Here is a 21,739-nt window from a genome sequence, read left to right as displayed (position 1 = left end):
AATGCAGTCTACTGAGAGAAAGGGTACATTAGCTTGAGTTTAGCATAACTTCAAAACATTACTTGCATTCAGCCAGCTTAAATCAGGGGCAGAATGAGCACACAGCTGTCTGTATTGGATTGGAAAAGCACGTCCTTTATCTCTTGCAGCTGATGTATTGTGAAATTTGAGCATTTTAATGCATGAGTCATAAGTTTCTCTATCATGGTATTGCAAGTGGTTAATGATATGCTTTGCAGCAAAAGCTTGAAAACATTAAGAAAGTAAAAGGAAAAAGGTAGAATGTTTTAATTGCTGAACTATGCTTCCTTGTTGTTTCTGTTTGTCCTCTGTATTGCCATCTCCTCAAAATGCCTTAAAGTACAGTGAACATCCACTGTAAAGTATTCAGGAGCATCATATTTGTGGACAAGAGCAATGATTATTCTTAGTGAAGTATAGATGTAGTCTAATGCCATTTTGTATGGGTAAAACAATTTTCTTATGATTCATAATAGGGTATCTGTGCAAAGAGTGACATTTTACAAATTATAAATGACTTAGAGTCATGAGATACTGCCAAGTGGCAGCAAAGAGAAAAATAATGTTGAGTTTTCAGCAGTAAAATGCCAAGAGAAGTCTACCACTGGCTGTATTCTGCGGGACCTTTTCCAATGTTTTATAGTCACTTATTTTACGTGGACAAAACTTTAACTGCTAAGCCACAGAAATGTGTTGAAGATGCAATGAAATAGAATGAAAGGGAACACATTGCAGGACGATGTGAAATCATACTTAAAAGAACTAATACATCTGATGCATTCCTAGCAACCACTTTTTCAGACCACGCACAGATCTGAGCCTAAACTGATGTGAAAGCTGCACAGCTATGAAAGTAGCCCCAAGAGATGCCGTGACTCAGAGATACACCTGTGAATTGCAATTCCTGCCCTGCTTCCTCTTGGTTGTGTAGGAACAGAAAATTTTCGTAATCTGCTGCTGGAATACGCCAGCATGAGAGCACCATACGCTGCTCTGGATGGCTCAGCTGCTGTGGCCACCAGCCAGAAGGCTGATGCCACGTCTCCAACCCACTACTGTTGACTTTCTGCAGTCGGGCACGGAGAAGTAGCAAAGTGTGCGCTTATTCACATCAGTGCCCTTGTCCCGAACAATGAATGCACGCAGAAACACAGAGCAAGAATTCACGCTTCCTCCTAGCTGTGTGTTCACAGCACATCTAATTCACAGGACAATAGGATTCCATTTTCGTAATTATGAATTGCAGAGTTACACGGGAAATCAGACATAAAACTATACACCTAATTCACAAGCAACGTTTTTTCAATATATCCATGAAATGACTTACAGATTTTCACCTGATACTTTCGAGACAGAGAGGTCACGCCGATAAAGTATCTTCCAGTATTTCACAGGAGCAAGCATTTTTCAAAACAGGAAATTTGCCCAGGAAATGAAGCTTATGGTCAGGGATAAGTCAGACAACATTACAAAATTTATTAATATTTAACAATAATTATGATGTCAGGGTGGGGATCTTCCCTCTAGACAAGGAAATATATTTCCTGCTTCCTACTTAAGCTAAGAATGTTTACTGATCTATCCAATAAACAGTGTAAATCTTAATATGAGGCATGCAATTAGTTTCTTTTCCTGTGTCTTTATTAGTAACTTCTGCTTAGAAACTTAATTTTTAAAAAAATACTTAAGATCAAGTAATATCATACAGACATCCTAAAAATGACATAAACCTGATGTGTTTTCAAAGTAAAAAAATTCTGCAATTTCACAATCCCAGTGAAAGAACTGCATCAAAAGTAACAATTAAGAAAGATGTGCTGCTGTCAGATTGAGAAGCATAAACACAGAGTAGAAGCAAAAAAAACCAAATAAGATGAAAACTTGTTTTGAAATTTGTCACATGCATCTTTTAAGTGAATATATACATAACAAATGTATACATAATGAAAAAACTACTCTAAATTTACAAATCTATACTGACATCATCTGACGTACTTCAGTTTGGAGATCCATCATGAAAAGTATGTACGTGTACTTTCAGCAACGTACAGACATTTCCACCACCCAATACATTGGACTTCAGAGTAGGTTGTTCCCATCCAACTACAGAGCAAAGCTACCCCCCATTGCCTGTAGAGTCTAGACAGGTTCCTCCACTGGACAATTCAGATCTTTCTTAAGTGCCTATAAGCTGCACTTGTTGGCCCTAAAGGGCTCCTAAGCAAAATACACTTCTAGGTTAATATGGTCAGAGATATTAAACTTTGTGTAAGGAATTCTGAGATGAACTTTGCAAGACCTCAAGTAAGTGGTTCAGATGTTGAAAGAAAGGAAAAAATGCATTTCTCCCAGTAAAATGGCTGTTATCTTTAACATCAGAAGGACTGGTGGCCAAGAGTTGTAATATGGAATAGTAACAATGTTTTCTGAAGACAAGCATCTTGACTTTTTTGGAAAGTTAGGAAAAGATCAGCTTCATCATGATGCATGCCCTATGAGTACTTGCATTACAAGAGTTAGTAAGGTCATCACAAAGACACTTCCATGGAAATCCTGCCTTTTGTAGAGCACAGGTGGATTAACAAAGGGGCCAGTTTGCATCGGTATGGGATATTCAGTCCCTAATCTGGTCTTTCTTATATTTCCAGTGCTTGATGATGCTATATAATGCTAACTATATTTTTTATGTAATCCCTAAAATACATTACTGAAAAAAAATCATTGCCTACAAAACTGACTTTGACCTTTGATCATTGGTTTGGATAAAGACCAGTTTTTGTTCCTTCTCTGGAAATGTTTTTCTCCGCTCTTCCACTGTGCTCTGAGATAAAGGAGCTTGTGACAGTATTTCCAGGTAGATATTCTTCCTCAGTCATTTGTGTCATAGCAAATTGATAGTCAGAGTTCAGAAAGCCACACAACAGTGTGCAGAGGATAGGTTGCTCCCCCTGTTAAAAATCCCCTGGAACATGACAATGAATTGGATTTAATATAAGAGAATAAATATTACGAAATGAGAGAGATGTTGTCTATATATCAGAAAAGAAAGTATGTTATTATATTATTTGATTACAGCTTTTTTAAGTCTATGTTCCTACTGCGTTACACATACATGCATGAGAGGCAGAGCTAATGTAAGTTTGGAATTTCCAGTCCTGATGTTGTTTTGGTGTCTTACACATAGGAGTTGCAAACTTCATCGATGGGGGAAACTGAGCATAAGCCTTCTGGAACTGCAGACCTGTACAGTCAGGTGTACAAGATGCCACTGTCTTGTCTTCCAAAGATTAAGTGCAGAGAAGGACATAAAAAGCTCACTGACCACCTACTCTATCCTTCTGCTCCTTATGTTCACACCTTTAATTGCTGTTTGTCGCCTCAAATTAACAAAGACATGCTTACTTAGTCTGTGCAGTGAAGCAGTTGGCCAGGCATAGGACCACCTTCACATCTGATTAGTAGCAATTTTACCAAGTATTTACACTGCCACAACATGACATGCTGCAGAATGATTGTCGCAGACTTTTCGCTGCTTCCCATTCTGCAGTTCTGGGGGTATGGCCAAAGCCAGATTGTTTACCAGGACCCTGAATGTCGAAACGGTCTTCCAAGTTCTGCATGCTGGAACTGAACACCCCTCAAGCCCTCACGTCACACCCAGTTTCCTGACTGTGTGACAGATTCCAATACTTTCCATTTTCTGCTGAACGTATTGATCGATATTCAAATTTATCAAGTGTAATGGACTAATCAGCATCTTGCACATTGGACTGCATTTGCCTCACAATCTAGATAACACCTGCTTTTCCTTAGATACCCTCAATTCAAGAGGTGTAAATTTTCATTTGTGTATTTTTTCAGCTACTTACATATTCACTTAAATACTCACAGGGGACATCTTTTGCAGTTATCACTTTTAATACCTAATAAAATCCTGCTCCTGGTGCAAATTCAGAGTTCTTTCTTATGGGTCTGTCTGGAACGCATTCACAGACCCTTTCATACCTTCTATTACAAGTGTTGTTGAGTAAACTGCTGGCATTTTATTAACATAAGAAATTCTCTCACATTCTTTTTCACGCAGCTGTCTAACTGAGGATCTGGTAGCCAGTCTGAAGATATGTTTCATCCAGTTTGAAATTGTTTCAAATTGCAAGTTAAAACTGTTAAGTACACTTGATTTACAAACCAAGCCTTTGCTAGCCTTTGTTTTTCCCATACTGCTGGGTGATTTAGCCAGCTTTTGATTGCATTACTGTATTCTCCCTCGTAACACTGCCCTGCAGGTGGAATTAAATGGGATGTAGAGGTGATGGAAACGCAAACCTCACTCAAACTCTTAATTTTGATTAAATAAACACAATATCTAAGGTTTGTTTGGGTTTTTTAACTCACATTTATTCAAAAGCCCTGTCCAGCAAATATTTCACTCATTATTGTAAGGGATAATACAAATTTATTATGGGCTCTTAACTAAAATGAGTAGCAGCATGGGAGATTTAGCACCTGAGAGCTATTTCTTAGCTCCTAGCATTATCAATAGCACAAGAAAAATCCTGGACTTGCAGCCGGTATATTTATCGGTTTGCAATCTGACTTTTTATTCCTCCTGCTCCAACCTACTCATAATGATATACTTGATGACATTCAATCAAGATAGGGACTGTGGTATATATTATTGCGTGTTATAATTAATTTAATTTTGAAATAGTTTCATTGAGATTGCAAAGTCTTGTACTGGGCAGCTGTTATTGATTTAATCTTTTTAATTTTTTCTGAGAACAGACAAAAAATCTTTTCCTTCAATATCTTTTTTTACAAAAATAGTTTTTTCAAAACAGCTTGAAGTATTTTGTTTCATAAATTCCACTCTCAGTGAGAAGAGTACATGCCTTGCACAAGAACTACGACAAATGTATAGTATGGAAAATACTGAAACTCCAAATCGAAGGACTCTCGTGTAATCCAAATTATCCAGCTCATTAATTTAACACAGTTATGATGTTCCCTGCTTTGTAATACTTCGATATGTTAAAAGGATAAAGATACAGGATTCTCCCATTTCAGCAGCTTCTGAAGTAATCACTACGGATACAGAAGACTAAATTCAAAACCCGTCCCTTCAACGTGGTTTTCCAAAGCTAACAGTAACAAACCTCAGAATTTACAAACATGCATATGAAGTGAGGAGAAGGAATAGATGAAGGCTGTCATGGTCACTTTATGCAGTAACTGATGGGTGCTCAGGGACCCAGACTGTAAACTCTCAAGGCAGAAGATGCCTTGTTATTTCCAGCATCCCTCCCAAGAGTGCTGATCGTAAGCAGAGGCTGGATTCCACTACTCAACGAATTCCTAAGGACAAATTGACTTGCGCAAGCTGGGTAGATGAGACAGTGGTTGGTACTCCTTCCATCACGTCCAAGGGCAGAGTAAAGAAGGTGCAAGAGCAGCAGCTGTGGCTCACTCCCTCTCGGCTGCCCATGCTGCCACACCGGCCGACGAGGGAAAGGATTCACAGCTCAGGAGAGCATCATGCCTCACAACCGCTGGACGTATGAAACTAATACAAATCTCAGTTTGAATGAGCTTGGTTCCTCCTGAAAAAGTCCCCATGCCACCAGCGACTGTACGGACCCATGGGAAGTGCACGATGAAGCCTGCCCCAGCTGTGCAGGAGGGACCGAGCGGCACCCACCCCACAGGAGAGGGTCTGCTGTGCCTCCTCTCCTTTCCTCGGGGCAAAGGAGGGAAGCCATCAACCCACTGCCCATTTATCTATTGCATTTATTTCCTTCATCCCTAGGACAGCACCTGTTTCCAGGTGACTTTCAGAGCCTGGCCACCTCCAGCCGCACATTTCTGCCCCATTCCCAGCCCGGATCGCTGAAAGGGTTGCGACTGGGGCACAGAGGGGGTGCCATGTGGGACAACAAGGACAACATCTGACCAGAATAACACCTTCCGGCAGTTTTTGGCATGAGGGCTAGCCCCCGGACGTCTCCCGGCCAGAAACGGGGCGCGTTTCCCCCCAGCAGCCACGGAGGTGCCGGGTATCTGCCGGGGGCCGGCGGGGAGCGCCGGGAAGAGCCCGCCGCGCCCCCGCGCCCGCTCCCGGACCCATCCCCGGTTCCCCCTCACCTTGTAGACGTTGATGGGGATGTCGATGATGATGTGGAGCAGGTCGCCCAGAGCCAGGCTGGCGATGAGGATGTTGGGGCCGTTCCTCATGCACTTGTTCTTGTAGATGATCCGCAGCAGCGTGGAGTTGCCGATGATGCCCAGGACGAAGACGAGGCAGGACACCACCGTGTTGATGTACTTGAAAGTCTCCTTGATCTCCGTCTGCCCCGTGCACATGGGGGGCGAGGCCGAGCGCGGCCGCCCGCCGGCAGCCCCCCCGCCCTTGGGCAGCGCGGCCGGGCGGGAGGCGTTGGGCTCGGCGCCCCGCAGCGCGGGGGTCCCGGCCGTCGGGGGGACGGCGTCGGCCGCCGCCGGCGGGCTTTGCCTGCCCGGGCCCGGCGGGCGCAGGGAGCCGTCGCCCTCGGCGGCGACACGGCAGCTGAGAAGCAGGAGGAGGAGTAGGAGGGCGGGCAGCCGCCGCGGCCGGGCGGCGGGCATGGCGCTGCGGCACGGCCGATCCCCCGCCGGGCGCCCGCCGCCGTCAGCGCCGACCTGCGCGGAGAGAGGGGACAGGGCGTCAGCTGCCGGGGCGCGGCGCCCCGCCGCTCGCCGCCATCGCGCCCGCCGCCCGGGGACGGAGCCGGGGCGCTGCCGGCCACCAGACGGGGACGGGCGGCGGTGCCGGCGGTGGAGCCGGCAGAGCAGCGCCGGGGCGAAGACCTGTGCGGCGGCTGGGGCGAGGAGTCCCCTCCGGCCGGACCCACTCGGCGTCGCCCCGCTCTGACCCCCCGCTCCTCTCCCCCTCACCTCGCCGAGCGGAGCCGAGCCGATCCTCCCCGCCCGCCGCCTGCGCGGCTCTGCCTGCCGAGCGAGGGAAACGCGCTCCGCCGGTCGCCGCGCCCCTTGCCCCGGCTGGCTCTCCTCTCCCGGGGCCGGCTGCCGCCTCTCGCCGGCGATGGGCGCCCCGGGCCGCGGCGGAGGGAGGGACGGGCGCTGGCAGAAGGACCCGGCGGCCGTCAGCCGCGCACTAAACCCGGTGGCTAAAGCCGCGCCGGTGGGGCAGGCCCCCCCCTTTTCTAAAACATTCAACCGCATCTGGCCCATCAGTCACGGCCAGACCCCACCCGTGCCCCCGCCCCGCGGGGCCGCCGCGGGGCCCAGCCCAGCCCCGCCGCCCGCCGGCCCTGCCGTGCCGCCCGTCAGCCGCTGCCGGGGCTGCCCCCGGCCGAAGCGCTCCCTGCCTCGGTGCCTGCCAGCGGTCTGCCCTGCGACCTGCCCCCGTTGCGGCCCGCCCGCCGCGTCCTGTACCAGGTTGGCTGAGGCAGGCTAAAGAAGTAATTCTGCGGGTTTTGAAACAATTTTTTTCAGACCAGAAGGGTTGTTACAAGAGGTTTTGGCATTGTTAGACGACGCCTGCGGGGAGAAAGAAGGATTTCCCCGCTGTCCTCTCCGACACCCCTTCCCAGTAGCTGGGTACGGGGTTCTCCCTCCGCATTGTATTCCGCTCTGCGGGCAGCCCCAGAGTGGCAAAAATGCTGGAGAAGCTGCTTGTCCAACGCGGACGAGATTAGTGCCACGTTTGAAAGCGCTTCACAACCCGGGGTACTTTGTATATTCTTGTTGTATCAGAAATAGTGTTTTGGCTGTTCTGAAGTCGCAGTGATCGAGCTTGGTTATCTGGGTGCCGCTTTGGGCAGCCTTCGCAATGCATCCGATCTCAGAGAGCTCCTTCCAGCCGAAGCGTAAGGAAAGGAGCAGAGAGATTTGTACAGGATTTTCCAGCATCTCTATGTACACCTCCTTGATCTTTTTTTTTTTTTTTTTTTTTTTTTTAAATTTTAATCATGCTGGAAGCTAAATCATATGCAGAACTTGAACGTAGAAACGCTTCATTACAGAAGTGACCCACTCACCTACATTATTGACATACCCATAGGGGGAAGCACTGAAAACCAAATGTTTCTTTCAAGCCTTTCCCTAAAATTGCTGGTCTGATCTATCTCATCTTTCCAGCATCTCCTGCTAACGTCTTCTTGAGCCACTGTAGCAGACAGCCTTTTCCCGTCCTCTTTTAGCTTCCTTTTCACTTCTCCATCATTGTTCAAAAATCTGCTGCATCAAGCACCTTTCCCATTTAATCACGCTTGATCCATTTCCTAATTTAGCTGGCACACTCATTTTTCTTCCCTGTTTTACATCGCAGTATTTGTGAAATAAAGGCACTAGAGTCACTTCTAAACCGTATGAGGGTAGCTGGAGGTTGATTGCGCTCCAGCTGGAAGAGTGGTCTTTTCAGGTTCAGGCTTTTTCAGATCGTGTTTTGCAGCACCGAGGCTGATTCCTCTACCAATGACAGAAGTGTGAACACTGAATTAACCCTGTAGTATTCCGAGTCCTGGGGACTTAAAGTCTTTTCAGTTTTCACTTCTGCATTTTCTCAGTTTCCAATTCAGCGATCCGTAAGTGAACAATGTTTTGCTAAATGCAGTATTGATTTTTATTAGAAACTCTTGCCAATTAACATCGTGTTAACTTTTATCTTGAAATGCTTTTTACTTGCAAGGTTCTTGCTACCTTTCAAAGGTTTCTGAGCTGGTCCTGACCATCAAGAAATAGATTGCAACTACACTGAGATATATTTGCTAAGATTTTTGTTAGCACAGCTCCACAAGATGTGTTTGCTACTGTTTTGTAGGAACACCCTTGCTGCCACTTACTTCAGCTTCAGAAGTTTTAGTAATAGCAATTTAGTTCCAGAAAATTCTAGTACTAAGATTAGTATACACAGAACTCCGGGCAGCTGCTGATACCCGAAGCAGAATTCCTCTGTAGTATTGCACAAAATGGGTCTATGGGACAAAGCATCTAAATTGTTTCTGGCTGCCACCAGTTTGTCTGGACCAGCTCCTTTCATAATTATTGGTGGTTATGATAAACAATCAATAACGAAAAAAATTGACTGTTCATCAGAAATGATGGGATACTCAAGGAAATAAAAGTAGCTAAGTTTACCACCCTTTTTGTTTCTACTCTGGCTTTTCAGAGATTAGAATATTTGAGAAATTAAAAAGAGCCTATGCTGTGGTGCAAGTCTCCTTTAATTAGTGAAAAAGCAAAGGAAAACACAGTTTCACAGAAATTTATGTGAGGATTAAGATACTACTCTATTAAACACTGAGAGCATAGTGGATATCTTGGCAAATTAACAGTAGTTTAAGTGAAGAAGCAACTAACAAGATTAATCTGGATTGCAACAAGAGAAAACCATCTGTAAATATAATAGACTGGTGCCCTTTAAATAGCCTTTGCTAAATAAGCTATGAAATAAATTCCTTACTGAATTGTATGGAATTCATTATATAAGATTATGCAAACTGCTGCTAGTGTATCTGGCTTTTGAGGTGAATTAAAGTCAGAAAATAGTTTTCTGTGTTTCAGAAGTTACCACAGAAACATTACCAATGACAATTTTAAAGGAATAAATGTACTTTGAGAAATTAGGATATTGCCAGTTAGTAACTGCACATGTTTATATACTGGACAGATGACACAGAAGAATGACATTATCTGTCTCATTTTTCCCCTTAGTCTAAATTTATGCAAAAATATGAAATTCTTTTTAGTGTGATGTGTAGCTATGCTTTGTCTCTTCTTCTACAAAGCTAAGCAACTTCTATAAATTATAGTGTTGGCTGTCGACTGCAGTGTATTGATATTATGCCTAATTCTTGAAACAGTGGAACAATATTTATTTTATCATAAAAGGTTATCATAAAACAATAACGGTAGATACCACAAATGAAACATGAAGCTTGTGTGCAGATACCTGTTTTAATGTAGATTACCTTGTCAACGATTGCATATTTTATCTTAAATTGACAGGATGTAAAAAAATGAAAGACAATCAAATTTATACTAAGATGACATATGTCTGTCTCTTATAGTCCTCATTTATATGAGTTTAAGGATTTTTATATGGAACAAAGTTCAAGCTTTTAAGTCAGATTGGTTGCTAACTGAAATTTTATTTTCCCATCTAACTCTAAGATTAAAAAGAATATGCCACTTAGTAAAACTTACTCCCCTCATCCTTCCTATTCAGCATCAGCAAAGGAAATTGCAAGGTAAATTAAAGTTCTGAAATTAATATAGTGGCATGTAATTAACTTGAGGTATAAGATACAGTGAATCCCTGTCTGTTGAGGGAAAAGCTACTGAAATGGGTTTGGGAATGTAGCTGCAGCTTTGAAAGAGCAGCATTTCTGAATTTTACGGAAATTATTAAAGACACTTTTTCCCATGCTACTTCGATACAATAAAGGTGACCAAGTTTACTTTTAAATTCCAGTTGAAGTAGGAGTTTGGATCAGAATCTCCCAGGAAGCCTAGATAAGATCAGTTGTTAAAAAAAAAGTACTTTTTTCAGCTGCTGGGAAATGTATGCCTTTGTACAAAGGAGGTGATAACTGACCATACATTGTTTATGTTGTTGCACAGAAATCACTCCAGGCGAGCCTTTCAAGTCTGGATTAAATTCATTTCCAGACAAAATGTCTAACCTCAACAAGAGGTGCAGTGATTCACTCATCCGTGCTTTTCTGCAAGTGTGGCCATGTAATACAAACACAGCGTTCATCTGGATAGAATGAACCCACCCCCATGTACTGACTTTAAATTGTACTGATAAGCTGTACACCAATAAAATCATCCAGTTAAAAACTGCTAGAATAAAGAAATCTATGCTGTGAAATAAAAGAGGGCTGGGGAGAGGTCTCAGGTGCTAGGCAGCTGGCTGTCCACAGGTTCCTTGTTTGCTTCATGCTTGGCTCTGTTCCAACTAGCTCCAAATCAAATCTATTACTGTGGGGCCAGCCCTAAGTAGTAGTGATGAAAGCCAGTTCTTGCCACGAGGCATGGGGGCTCCTTCTGTCCAGTAACATGGCTGCACTTCCTAACAACTAAAATAATCCCTGCGATTGTCTGCTCGGGTTGGAGAGGGAGACGCTTCCATTTCTAAGGCGAGAGTTGTTCCCTTGAGGGGACTCAATGACCTTAAGAGTTTTTTTCCAACCTAAATGATTCTATGACTTTCACCAAACTGCACTGACAGAATGCAGCAATTATTCACCCAGGGAAATAAGCAAGATATAGTGTTTAGATGCCATGTACCCCAAGAGGTAGGAGTACTGTTTATGTGCATGACTGGAAGATATTCAAATGCTCATAGAGACCTAGAAAAGGCTTTCTACGAATTTACATCATGTCCTTGGGCTCTAATTTTTTTCTCTTATAAGACATAAAAAGATGTCTTATGAGCAAATAGGTCCTCGCTGATCAGACCTTTGAAGAAACTCTTCACTTTTATTTCAAACAAATGTTGGATTGTGGCTGAAAAACAGTGCTTGGCCATTTTCTCAGTTTTGGATGTTGGCCATGGAAATAGGTGGGTAGCTCATCAGCTCTCAATGCAGAGAAGGTCAGAGCACTCTGTTCTGCAGGTCAGCAAAGATGAAGCTGGCTGATAACTTTTAAGAAGCTCCTAACACTACTAGTCGTACTGGACACCACATTTTTGGTAGGAGGTATTTGGAAGGCCCAGATCTAAGGAACTGAAACCACACTTTTTCAAATCAGTGCAGCTGCTTGCTGAGATGGCTATTTTAAATACATTTTTCAAGGTACTACTGAAGGATTTGTATTCTACGTAGACATTCTGTAGTTACTATAAATGCATGACTTCTCAGGACCTCATCAAATATGGTCCTTAATATATTGAAAACAGGCATATGTTATTGTTATCTTGTACATTTTGCAGCAAAATCTAGCCTCCACCAATTAAAAAAATATGGTCATGGAGTAACATGACTTCTCCCTTTACATGGTAAAGGTTCAAACTGTGAATGTCAGTTTTACATACATCTCTATTTAGTGCTTGAGGATCATATGCTGTTAGCCAATGGAAAACAGGAATTCTGTCTTCAGATGCTGTTTTGTTTATAGAAGGTGGCCTCTGGAAGAAGCCTCAAAATCTGACTTTGTTATTGACATTACCAAGATGATTCTGGCTTCAAAACCTTTCCTTCCATTCCAGACGTGTTTTACACTACTTTGACACACTGGGGAATCTGGGCTTAAATGCCAAAGTGGGTTCTTTTGCTCAGATGCACAGCCACTTTTAAAATAATCCTTTAACATAACCCATATAGGTATTGACTTGCAACCTCCAAGTACTCCATAAAAGACAGACCACTCTGTTGCTGCACAATGAATTCTTTTTTTTTTTGTTTGCCGTCCTTTCTTCTCCCATGTGCATTGGAGTTTTGTTTTGTTTTTCTGGAATCCATTTTGGTTTCTAAATGCTGTGGTTTTGTGTGACATCTCCTGCTGTCTCTGGTCCTTCAGTTGAGTAGGTTTGGTAGCCACAGGTACTATCATCACTACTCTTTACAGAATCACATAATGGTTGAGGTTGGAAGGGACTTCTGGAGGTCATCTGGTTCACCCTGCTGCTCAAGCAGGGCCACCTACAGCTGGTTGCCCAAAACTGTGTCCAGACAGCTTTTGAATATCTCCAAGGATGGAGACTCCACAACATCTGTGGGCAAACTGTGCCAGTGCTCAGTCACCCTCACAGTAAAAAAGTATTTCCTGATGTTCAGACAGCACCTCCTGTGTTTCATTTTGTGCCCATTACCTCTTGTCCTGTCACTGGACAACACTGAAAAGAGCAACTTCTTTGCACCCTCCCTTCAGGTATTTAAATACATTAATAAGATCCCCTCTGAGACTTCTCTTTGCTGGGACAAACAGTCCCAGCTCTGTCAACCTGTCCTCATAGGAGAGGTGCACCAATCCCGTAATCATCTTTGTGGCTATTTGCTGGAATCTCTCCAGTAGCTCTGTACCACTTTTGTACTGAGGAGCCCAGAACTCTTGTACCGAGCTTGCACAGACCTGTGCTCTGTGACACCCATTCCACTTGCAGCCATTAACAGAACATCACCTTGCTTGTTTCTGAGCCTACAGGTCTACAGTAAGCCTCTGTAGATGCTCTAGTAGCCTGGTTACGTATTTGTTCTCAGATCAAGCCACCGTTCTCTGAAGTGGACCTCTTTGTTCCTAACAGCAATCTATTTTTTATCTCCAGGAAATGGAGCATTCTTGTTTCAAGAGGAACACTCCAAAGCTACTTCCTGCTCAAAAATACATTTTGATTTCTCCAGGGAAAAGTTCTCCCTAACTTGTTTTTAGCTCTCTCCCCATCCTTGACCTTTAGGTATCATTTTTTTGTGACCTTCCTTCATGACTCTTCCTTGTTTCTCTGCTTTGCTAGAGAAGAGTACCTATATCTCTTTCTCTTAAGCTTCCAGGCCAGCGAAATCATATTGTCCCCAACATCAGTTAGAAATGAACTCCTTACAACTTCTCCCACCACTTTGTTAAGCTGGAGACTTTCTGCTACCAGCATTCATTTTTTCCAAGTAAGCTTCCCTGTTACGGCACTATCTCAGTGCAAACTTCATTTTTCCCAGTTTGCATCGGGTACAAATGTAGTCTTCTAGGTTCTGCTCTATCTCCTTTCCTTTGTCAACTGTTCTCTAAAGCTGCTTTCTTCATTTTTCCTGGATCTTTTTGGCTTTATCATCCAGGCATTGAAATCCTGCTTCTGGCATATCACTTTCTGTAATATCTCATGAACTTTCTGTAGCCTTGACCTCATCTATTGAAATCTTTCCATAGAAGAACTTGAACTTTACTGGTAGCCACAGCCACAGAATACTGTTTCTTCTCCGAGCAACCTCTAGTTTCTTCTCCAACTCTCCTGCTTCAAAGCTTCTGAATATGACATGAATGTCTTACAAGGCCCAGAGACACCTCCATATTCACAGATTCACAGGCTAACAGCATGACCTGTTCTGCCAAAACTGATATTAAAACATTGCTGCTATCCTCTCACCTACCCTTCATAGATTAAATTTGCTGACCTTTCTTCTACTGTTTCATTTTTTACCCCTGGAAACTTGATCTTGCTCCTTTTCTGTTTGCAGAGGCTTATACCTCCTTCATAAAGCCAGTATCGTCTTATGGACATATTTTTAGTCTTTTCACCATGATTGAGTAAGGGCTGTGATTCTGTAGTAAGAGGGCAGAATATAGTGTCTTTAATTCTGTGGTGAAATTTCAGCTTTATGCTCCAGAAAGACTATACAAACAGGTGCAAAAGTCTTAGAAAACTTGTTCCAAACTTAGCTGCAGTCTGCATGAGTCTATATCTTGCTAAAGACTCTTTGTAAGGAGGGAATAAATTCTCCAGGGTTTTTCACCTGCAGGTACTGAGAATGTCCTTAAAATTCATAAATATTCAGCATCTTGAAAAATGAGAAGTAGATGTTGTGGTTTTTAAGATTCTTCTGCCTTGCATCATTCTCACCATTCCCATTTTGTATTGCTCATTTCTCATTCTCCACCATGCCAGTCTCCCGGTGGCCTACAAACCCAACTCTAGCACACCTTTGTCTTCCTGTGTTCATTAACCAGCACAGCAGATCAAATCGTTCATGAATTTACTCCTGTGCCCTGTGTCCCTCTTCTCTGGTGTGTTTGACATTCATATGTAATCGTCTTTTAGAATGGAACCATGTAAAATGCACAAAGTAACTGAACAGAAATTCAGAGCACTGTATTACCTCATGTTAGCTGGAGTGCACATGCAGTTTGGCATAGCAAATGCAGCTCTGGATATTTTTGGAAGCAGCTTCAACCTGCTGAAAACTCAGTCTATGGCCATTTCTATTTTTTTTTTTTTCTTTTTTTTTTACTGAAATTGTGCAATAACTATCTTTCACTTGGTTCCTCATCACTTATGTTTCTGGTTAGAATTGGAAGTAGAAAATTAAATTATAATGAAGAAAAGCAAGTGCAGATATTGCAGCTTCCAAAAGGGTCATTCTAATTTGGGTTAAATGTCAAAGTGGGTTTTATTATATCTAAGCCATTTCCCTTGTTTCTGCTCATTGTCAGCAGAATGAACTTGCTCCTGTTATGTTAAAAATAAAGTACCAAAGTTGCATTTTTAGATTAAATACAAGAGAATGATAACCCATTGGCCCATGTTCTCGCTACAGATGCCTTGCCTGCTTACTCTAATGACGTGAATGAGGATCACTCCTTCCTCTATTTTAGACACAGAATGCCCTTGCAAACAAGACACTTTATTTTAGTGGGAATTTCCTGGTTAAATACAAGTTACATCCCTCAGACATGATCGCTGTGCATTTAAATTGATGTAACCCTTCCTTTGAATCACTTGACTGAAATGCGCATTTCTTTCATAGTTGTGTTATGCCAGAAGTCCAGATGCAAAGAGTAAAAAGCCATGAGAATTAGGGCAAAGAAGATAAGATGATGTAACATTTAAGAATGCAATTGTAATTTTCTCTGCTGTATGATAGTTTTTGTAGTAACATCTAATTTGCCAAAAGTATCTTGTCGGTACAAATGTAACAATGTTAAAATTAATTCCTACTAAATTTAAACCCCTTTTATGGATGGATAAGTACAGAGGGGCAGATTTACTGCTGCTTATTGATGATATAAGGCTGTTGGGGCTAGTTAACACTGTTGTACTTCAGACCAGCAATGAGCCTGCCGATGTATCTCTGTGCTTGCTCTCACTGTTAAAAAAAGATAAAGTCCACTCCCTTTCTCATCATTCCTTTTGCAGTTGCTATTTTAAGCAAACCCTTTGCCCCTTTTAACATTTTAAACCCCAACAAGCTCAACAGGTGAAACATGAAACTGGTATATATATTTCTGGAATAAAAAGGAAGGGAACAGCTAGAGAAATGGATTCCTTCCCTAACGTTTTCATTTTAGCTGCAAATGTGTAATCAGTGGTTCCTACCACATATCACCAGCTGAGTGATACACATGTTCTTAAGAATGTAAGTCAACCATAATTTCTGAGGGCTTCATGTCCCACTTATTGCCTCCCCCTTGGCAGGTGATTTGCTTCAAGAGCATGTCAGTCTGTTAAGCACCATGAAGAGTTATGGATCTAAACATTATTGTGCAAGAGCAAGATTTGGCAAAGAGGAAAGAGTAATTCCATGTATTTCTTATTAACTGATGGATAGGTTAAATTCACCACTCTTCCGAGAACCCCCCCACAGCAGTGTGGTTATGTCTGTGCCAGCTAGCACTGGCCTAGATATTGCCTGGGTGTGTTATGGGAATAATGCACGATAGAGACTGTTCCAGCAAGAAATCTGGACACAGCCACCTTGTTTTGGTGTGTATGGGGTGGGGGTAGGGGAAGAGGGTTTAGATGTGTGCAAGTAAGTTGTGCCATGCCGCTGATCCTTGGGTCCCCAGCTAATCCTATACAGGGTGATACAGACATATCCTGCAAGTTCCAGGGAAGCCTTGAAGACAGAGTTACGGTGGACCTTGGACCTGCCTTCTGCACGGGGAGGAATGACATGCAGTTAGTGAGCTACTCACCTCAAATGTAAACAGACAGAGCTCTCAGAGTCAGAGATGGATCCACTTGTGGCAGAGAGTGGAGAAGATGAGCAGCTGATGGAAAAGGATCATCTGGCAAAACAATGGAGCATTTCAGTGTGAACTGTAAGGGAATCAGCAGCTGTGGAACAGGGAAGAAAAAAAGCCCATCCCTTTTTAAAGCTAGGTGGAGAGCTCTCTTAATAGCTTAATGAGTCTCTGCAGGTTGGCCATAGGATGTCTGTGGAGCACTGTGTTTTGTCTCAAAGAGTATGATGCAAATGAGACCTTCAGCAATGACTAGGCAATGGTGGATGGATTCTGGCTAAATGGAGTTCTGTTTTTCCTGATCTCTTTTTTTTACCCACAAAATGTGTGCTGGAGGCTGTACTCTGCATGAGAGTAATTTCTGAGCTAGGCATCTGCATTATAGATGCTAAACCTGAAGTAGCTTTTATAAGATTTCTTTGCATGAATGAAATCACTTGTCTCTGAAGGTGATTAATTGCATCTGGACATCAGGGCATAAGATTGCTCAGAGGATCTGTCTTCTGGGTAATCTACTATTCTCTCTTCTTTCAGTCTGGTGAGAGTATAGTGACTAGCTCAGATTTAATTTTCAAGCTTCTAGATGTTTAAAACTAGAAGAGATGAAGCCAAGTGTCTGAGTTTTAGCTGGAAGAAAGTTTAGTATAAGATAAGTAAGTTAAAAAGAGAAGCTTTTTCCTACATCTGTTTGTTGTCTTTCTTGGGATTCCTCATCTTTCTCTGTGTCTTGTCACATAAATTTTACATCCACTCAAGGGCAGATGATGTCATATTGCCTCTTTTATCATTTATTCCTCTTCTTAACATCAGTTTCCTAACCAACTAATTCTCCATGTGTAACTTTTAAGCTACCAGTAAATTTGGATCACTTTCTATACAATGGCTCGTTGCATGTTCCATGCAGTTTCCTTTTCTAAAATCAGTCAGAGTGTAACGCACATTGATTCAAATGGGTTAATATTCATGATAAAGAGGAAACATTTCCTTTATCTCTATTTTTGGTGTAAGGAACTAGCCAAAACCTCAGACTGAAACAAACTTTGTCTTGGCATTGATTCAGATAATGTGGACCCAATCCTACTCTTCTGGAAATCAATTAACAGCACTCCCATTGGGCTTCTGGAGGGACAGGACAGGGTCCTTCATAGTAAATATCTCTGGTGAATTCAATTATCATAAAGTTAAAAACAGTGATACCAAAAGAAATAAATTAGTCCCAGTGGTATATTTTTCTGGACAAAATCCAAGTTTAATAAATATGTCATTAGTAAAGGACACAGGATACTCTACATTATTGAAAAGACTTTGACAGTCTAACATTTTTTGTACTTATAAATAAAAGGCAATGTTCTCTGATAAACAGAAATTGTCCATATGGAGCATCAAAATAATTAAACTGTTCAGAATATCTGAAAATCTAAAAATCATTACTGGACAAAAAATAAGTTGAATGGATTTGATGGCCTAGGCTGTCTTTTTTGGACATGCACAAATAACACTGAAGACAAGTTTTGACCTGGGAACTTTAAATTATCATGCAAGTAGTTTCATAAATATGAGCGACAAAATTTGGACTGGTTTATTTCCAACTAATGTACGAACTTAACTGAGTCATTTGTATTTAGAGTTTAGTTTTCCCAGAACCCCTAGATTCAATGGGAAAAGATCAACGTATGCAGAGTGAGATATGGGCCATATGAAATCTGAAGGACCTATCTCTCCTGTTGTCAAGAAAAGAAACTTAGAGCAATAATGCTTTTAATTTAGATGTCTCTTTCATCATAAGTTATGAGAAAACTAAGCAGTATGAAAGTGTGAGCTCATGCATTATTTTGCAGCTGTCAGTATTTTTAAGTTGTTAGAGTAGTCCCTGACATGGTTTGACTAGCAATAGCTACCTATATCATGTCAAAGCATTTGAAAGTACACTTGAGGGTCTGTTCCCAAGAGGTACTATGAATGATACCACTGGTCTTTGGAAGATGAAAACCTTCCCCTTCCCCTTCCCCTTCCCTTTCCCTTTCCTTTCCCTTTCCTTTCCCAGATATGCATGAAAGCATTTCAGATAGGATTACTTAGGACTGAGTTCTCCAAATTCTGTAGGGGGACTATATGCTAGGAGCTCGCAATGTTTATTGTTTCAGCCCTTTTTTGTCCTTTGTGCCTAGCAGCAACTTAGGTGCCCAGTCCAAAAAATAGAGACAATTGACAACAACAGAGCTAGTGCTTGAAGTGCTTGCTGGTAAAATGGGTTCAGCCTCCAGAAAACTGGCCTGAAACCTAGACTTGGTTCCAACTTAAATGCGCTGTTGGCTGGGAGTTAGCATCCACTGGAGCTTTGTCAATATAATAAATTCACATTACTATTTGTCTGCATTTCACACAATGGGCAATGGGTTTGGAAGTACAACGGAAAACAACAGGACATCAAAGGCATGCATTGAAAAAGCTTTTCTTGTAATGATGGACAAACACAGTAAATTCCAAAGGTTTGGCTTGGGTAATCGCTCAGCCTCTCCCGAGTTCACAATGGATGCTGCAAGTTTCAGGAGATGAAATTATGTTACAAGATTTCCAAAATGTCCCAGTCATGGGTGGATTGGAAAATACAGGGCCACAACAGGGCTTCACAATGCTCAGTACAAGATGGCACATTTGGGCCTAGGTTTCGCTTGTTTCACAAACCAGCTCTTTTCTGATGTCTTCATAAACCTTACTTCTCATTCTAAAAGGTTCCTACCCTTGCTGCTCCACCCAATATTTTTATTTTCTCTTTGAAACAGGATAACCTCATTCACTCCCACTCATCTATAGCCATAGATGTGCACTTTTTATAGTCATTGACTCCTATATTTTTTCCAGAATTAATCCATAGTTCTGGACTTATCAACATGCTCTGACTGCTGGCATACTCATCTGCACAGGCATGCATATATAATCCTTGTTTTGCATCTGAGTCTGAAATGTCTAGGAAAGATGGGTGTCTGGCCAGATCTGAGAAGCAATGGCCCCGAGTCATAATAAGAGCCGCTTTTCTGGGCCATGCATAAAGAAGACACAAGCAGAAGTCTGTTCTCCAATTGGGCAAAGGAAAATATTGAAACCCCAAATAATAGATACTCTTTACAATGTTGAAAAAGTGACACCTACAGAAACAACAGAGTGATATGGCATCCTGGCTTGTATCAGGAATAGTGTGGCTGGCAGGACCAGGGAGGTGATACTGCCCCTGTACTCGGCACTGGTGAGGCCGCACCTCGAGTACTGTGTTCAGTTTTGGGCCCCTCACTACAAGAAGGACATCGAGGTGCTGGAGCATGTCCAGAGGAGGCCAACGAAGTTGGTGAAGGGTCTAGAGCACAAGTCTTATGAAGAGTGGCTGAGGGAGCTGGGGTTGTTTAGTCTGGAGAAGAGGAGGCTGAGGGGAGACCTTCTTGCTCGCTACAACTACCTGAAAGGAGGTTGTAGTGAGGTGGGGGTCGGTCTCTTCTCCCTAGTAACGAGTGATAGGACGAGAGGAGACATCCTCAAGCTGTGCCAGGGGAAGTTTAGGTTGGATATTAGGAAAAACTTCTTCACCGAAAGGGTAGTCAGGCATTGGAACAGGCTGCCCAGGGAAGTGGTTGAGTCTCCATCCCTGGAGGTATTTAAAGAACTGATAGATACGGTGCTTGAAGACATAGTATAGATGGACTTGGCAGTGATAGGTTAACGGTTGGACTCAATGATCTTAAGGGTCTTTTCCAACCTAAACAATTCTATGATTCTATGATTCTATGATATCTGTTCACATGCATACCCCACAGGTGCAGCTCCTTGTGTCTTCTAGGCTGCTCAGCACCTTCCTGAAGCAACTCCTCAGACAGATGAAGGAAAACTGAGAAAACAGAAGGCTTACACATCCTTCTCAGTCCTAGATGGAGGAAGATGAGGGAAAACATGTTCAACTGTTCTATTCTGAGGATAGTTCTGTGAAAACAAAGTTACTTCTAAAATATGTTCTTGCTATATCAGTATGGAGAAAAAAAGAACCTGATTGGAATCTACTCTGCAGCACGTGAGGGAGGAAGGGTGGAAGAAAGGAAATAGAAGAATTCGGTCTTTTTTTTCTTTCTATATTCTCACTGCAGAGACTGTTTCAGATGTGACAGAAAGTTAGCACTTCTTACCATCCCAAGAACATCTGGCTATGCCTGTATAAGTAAACTAGACATTCCCAGGGAACATCCCAGGCACAGGAATTTGGAGGTCCATGCTGCCATAGTATGCTATAGTCCATGGCACAGCTCTAGCGGCTAGCTATCACCCTCCCAAACAAAACCTGGGCATGCTTCCAGAGTTAGCAGGGGCAAGAACTATTCCCGACAAGCAGTTAAGAGTATAGCTATTTTGTGTTGAATACTGAGAGTTTAACTGTATGCATGTTGGCTGTCCCATGCCATTCAGCCTCTGTGCCAGGGAACAGCCTGAGCCTACTTTTTTTCACTGTAATAGATGTGGCCTTGCTCCAGGGACTAAAACTGAAAGACCCTTCCTTGACTTGTCTTAACTATACAGGTTAAGTAACATTGCAACAAGAAACTGCTGCTGCCATTCCACCATCTAACCACTAAACTAACATTTGGCCATTCCCCTTTAAATGAACAGCTATAAATTTTTTGACCAAATGGAAATAGCAAAGAATTGGACATCAAGATATGTAACACCTAAACCAAAAATAAATGACTGCTGATACAGTGCTGCCTTATTTCTCTAAAGGACTTCAGAGTTTCTTGAAATAGAATATATATAATATCCATGAGCACAGATAGGTTATGGAGAAGCATCACAGAGCAGCCTGGGACCATTGCCCTTGTGTCCTTCTGTCCCTGTGTGACTGCTTCTTCATTTATGTTTCCAAGAATTTCTTTTGAATAACAGTCTTGAGGAGGAACAGGACCATGTTTGAGAGGGCATTGGGACTGCAGGACCTTGGAAGTCTGGCTGACTTTTTGTGACACTATTTTGTCAAACTGATTTGTCCATCCCTTCCTTACCCACACCA

General features: G+C 42.5%; 1 protein-coding gene across 4 annotated transcripts in view; it reads right to left on the bottom strand.

Moving 5' to 3' along the window:
- EDNRB (endothelin receptor type B) overlaps window positions 1–7,215 on the bottom strand; it is a 35,736-nt gene extending 28,521 nt beyond the window's left edge. For 3 of the 4 annotated variants that reach the window (XR_015704705.1, XM_087757396.1, XM_087757397.1), the window contains exons 1-2: window positions 6,952–7,215; window positions 6,163–6,696 (exon numbers count right to left, since the gene is read on the bottom strand). Coding sequence is in view for 3 of the 4 variants with exons in the window: in XM_087757396.1 (XP_087613522.1) it covers window positions 6,163–6,642 (480 nt within the window). In the remaining variant the exon portion in view is untranslated. The remainder of the gene's footprint in view (window positions 1–6,162; window positions 6,697–6,951) is intronic. The other variant, XM_087757395.1, reaches the window with a different exon arrangement.
- Window positions 7,216–21,739: the final 14,524 nt, after the last annotated feature.

The sequence above is a fragment of the Nipponia nippon genome, unplaced genomic scaffold (assembly GCF_047370975.1).
Source record: "Nipponia nippon isolate SJK-2023a ecotype South Korea unplaced genomic scaffold, ASM4737097v1 scaffold_2, whole genome shotgun sequence".
Classification (NCBI taxonomy): Eukaryota; Metazoa; Chordata; class Aves; order Pelecaniformes; family Threskiornithidae; genus Nipponia; species Nipponia nippon.
Note: the sequence above shows the minus strand (reverse complement) of the source record. Positions and strands in the feature narration are given on the sequence as shown.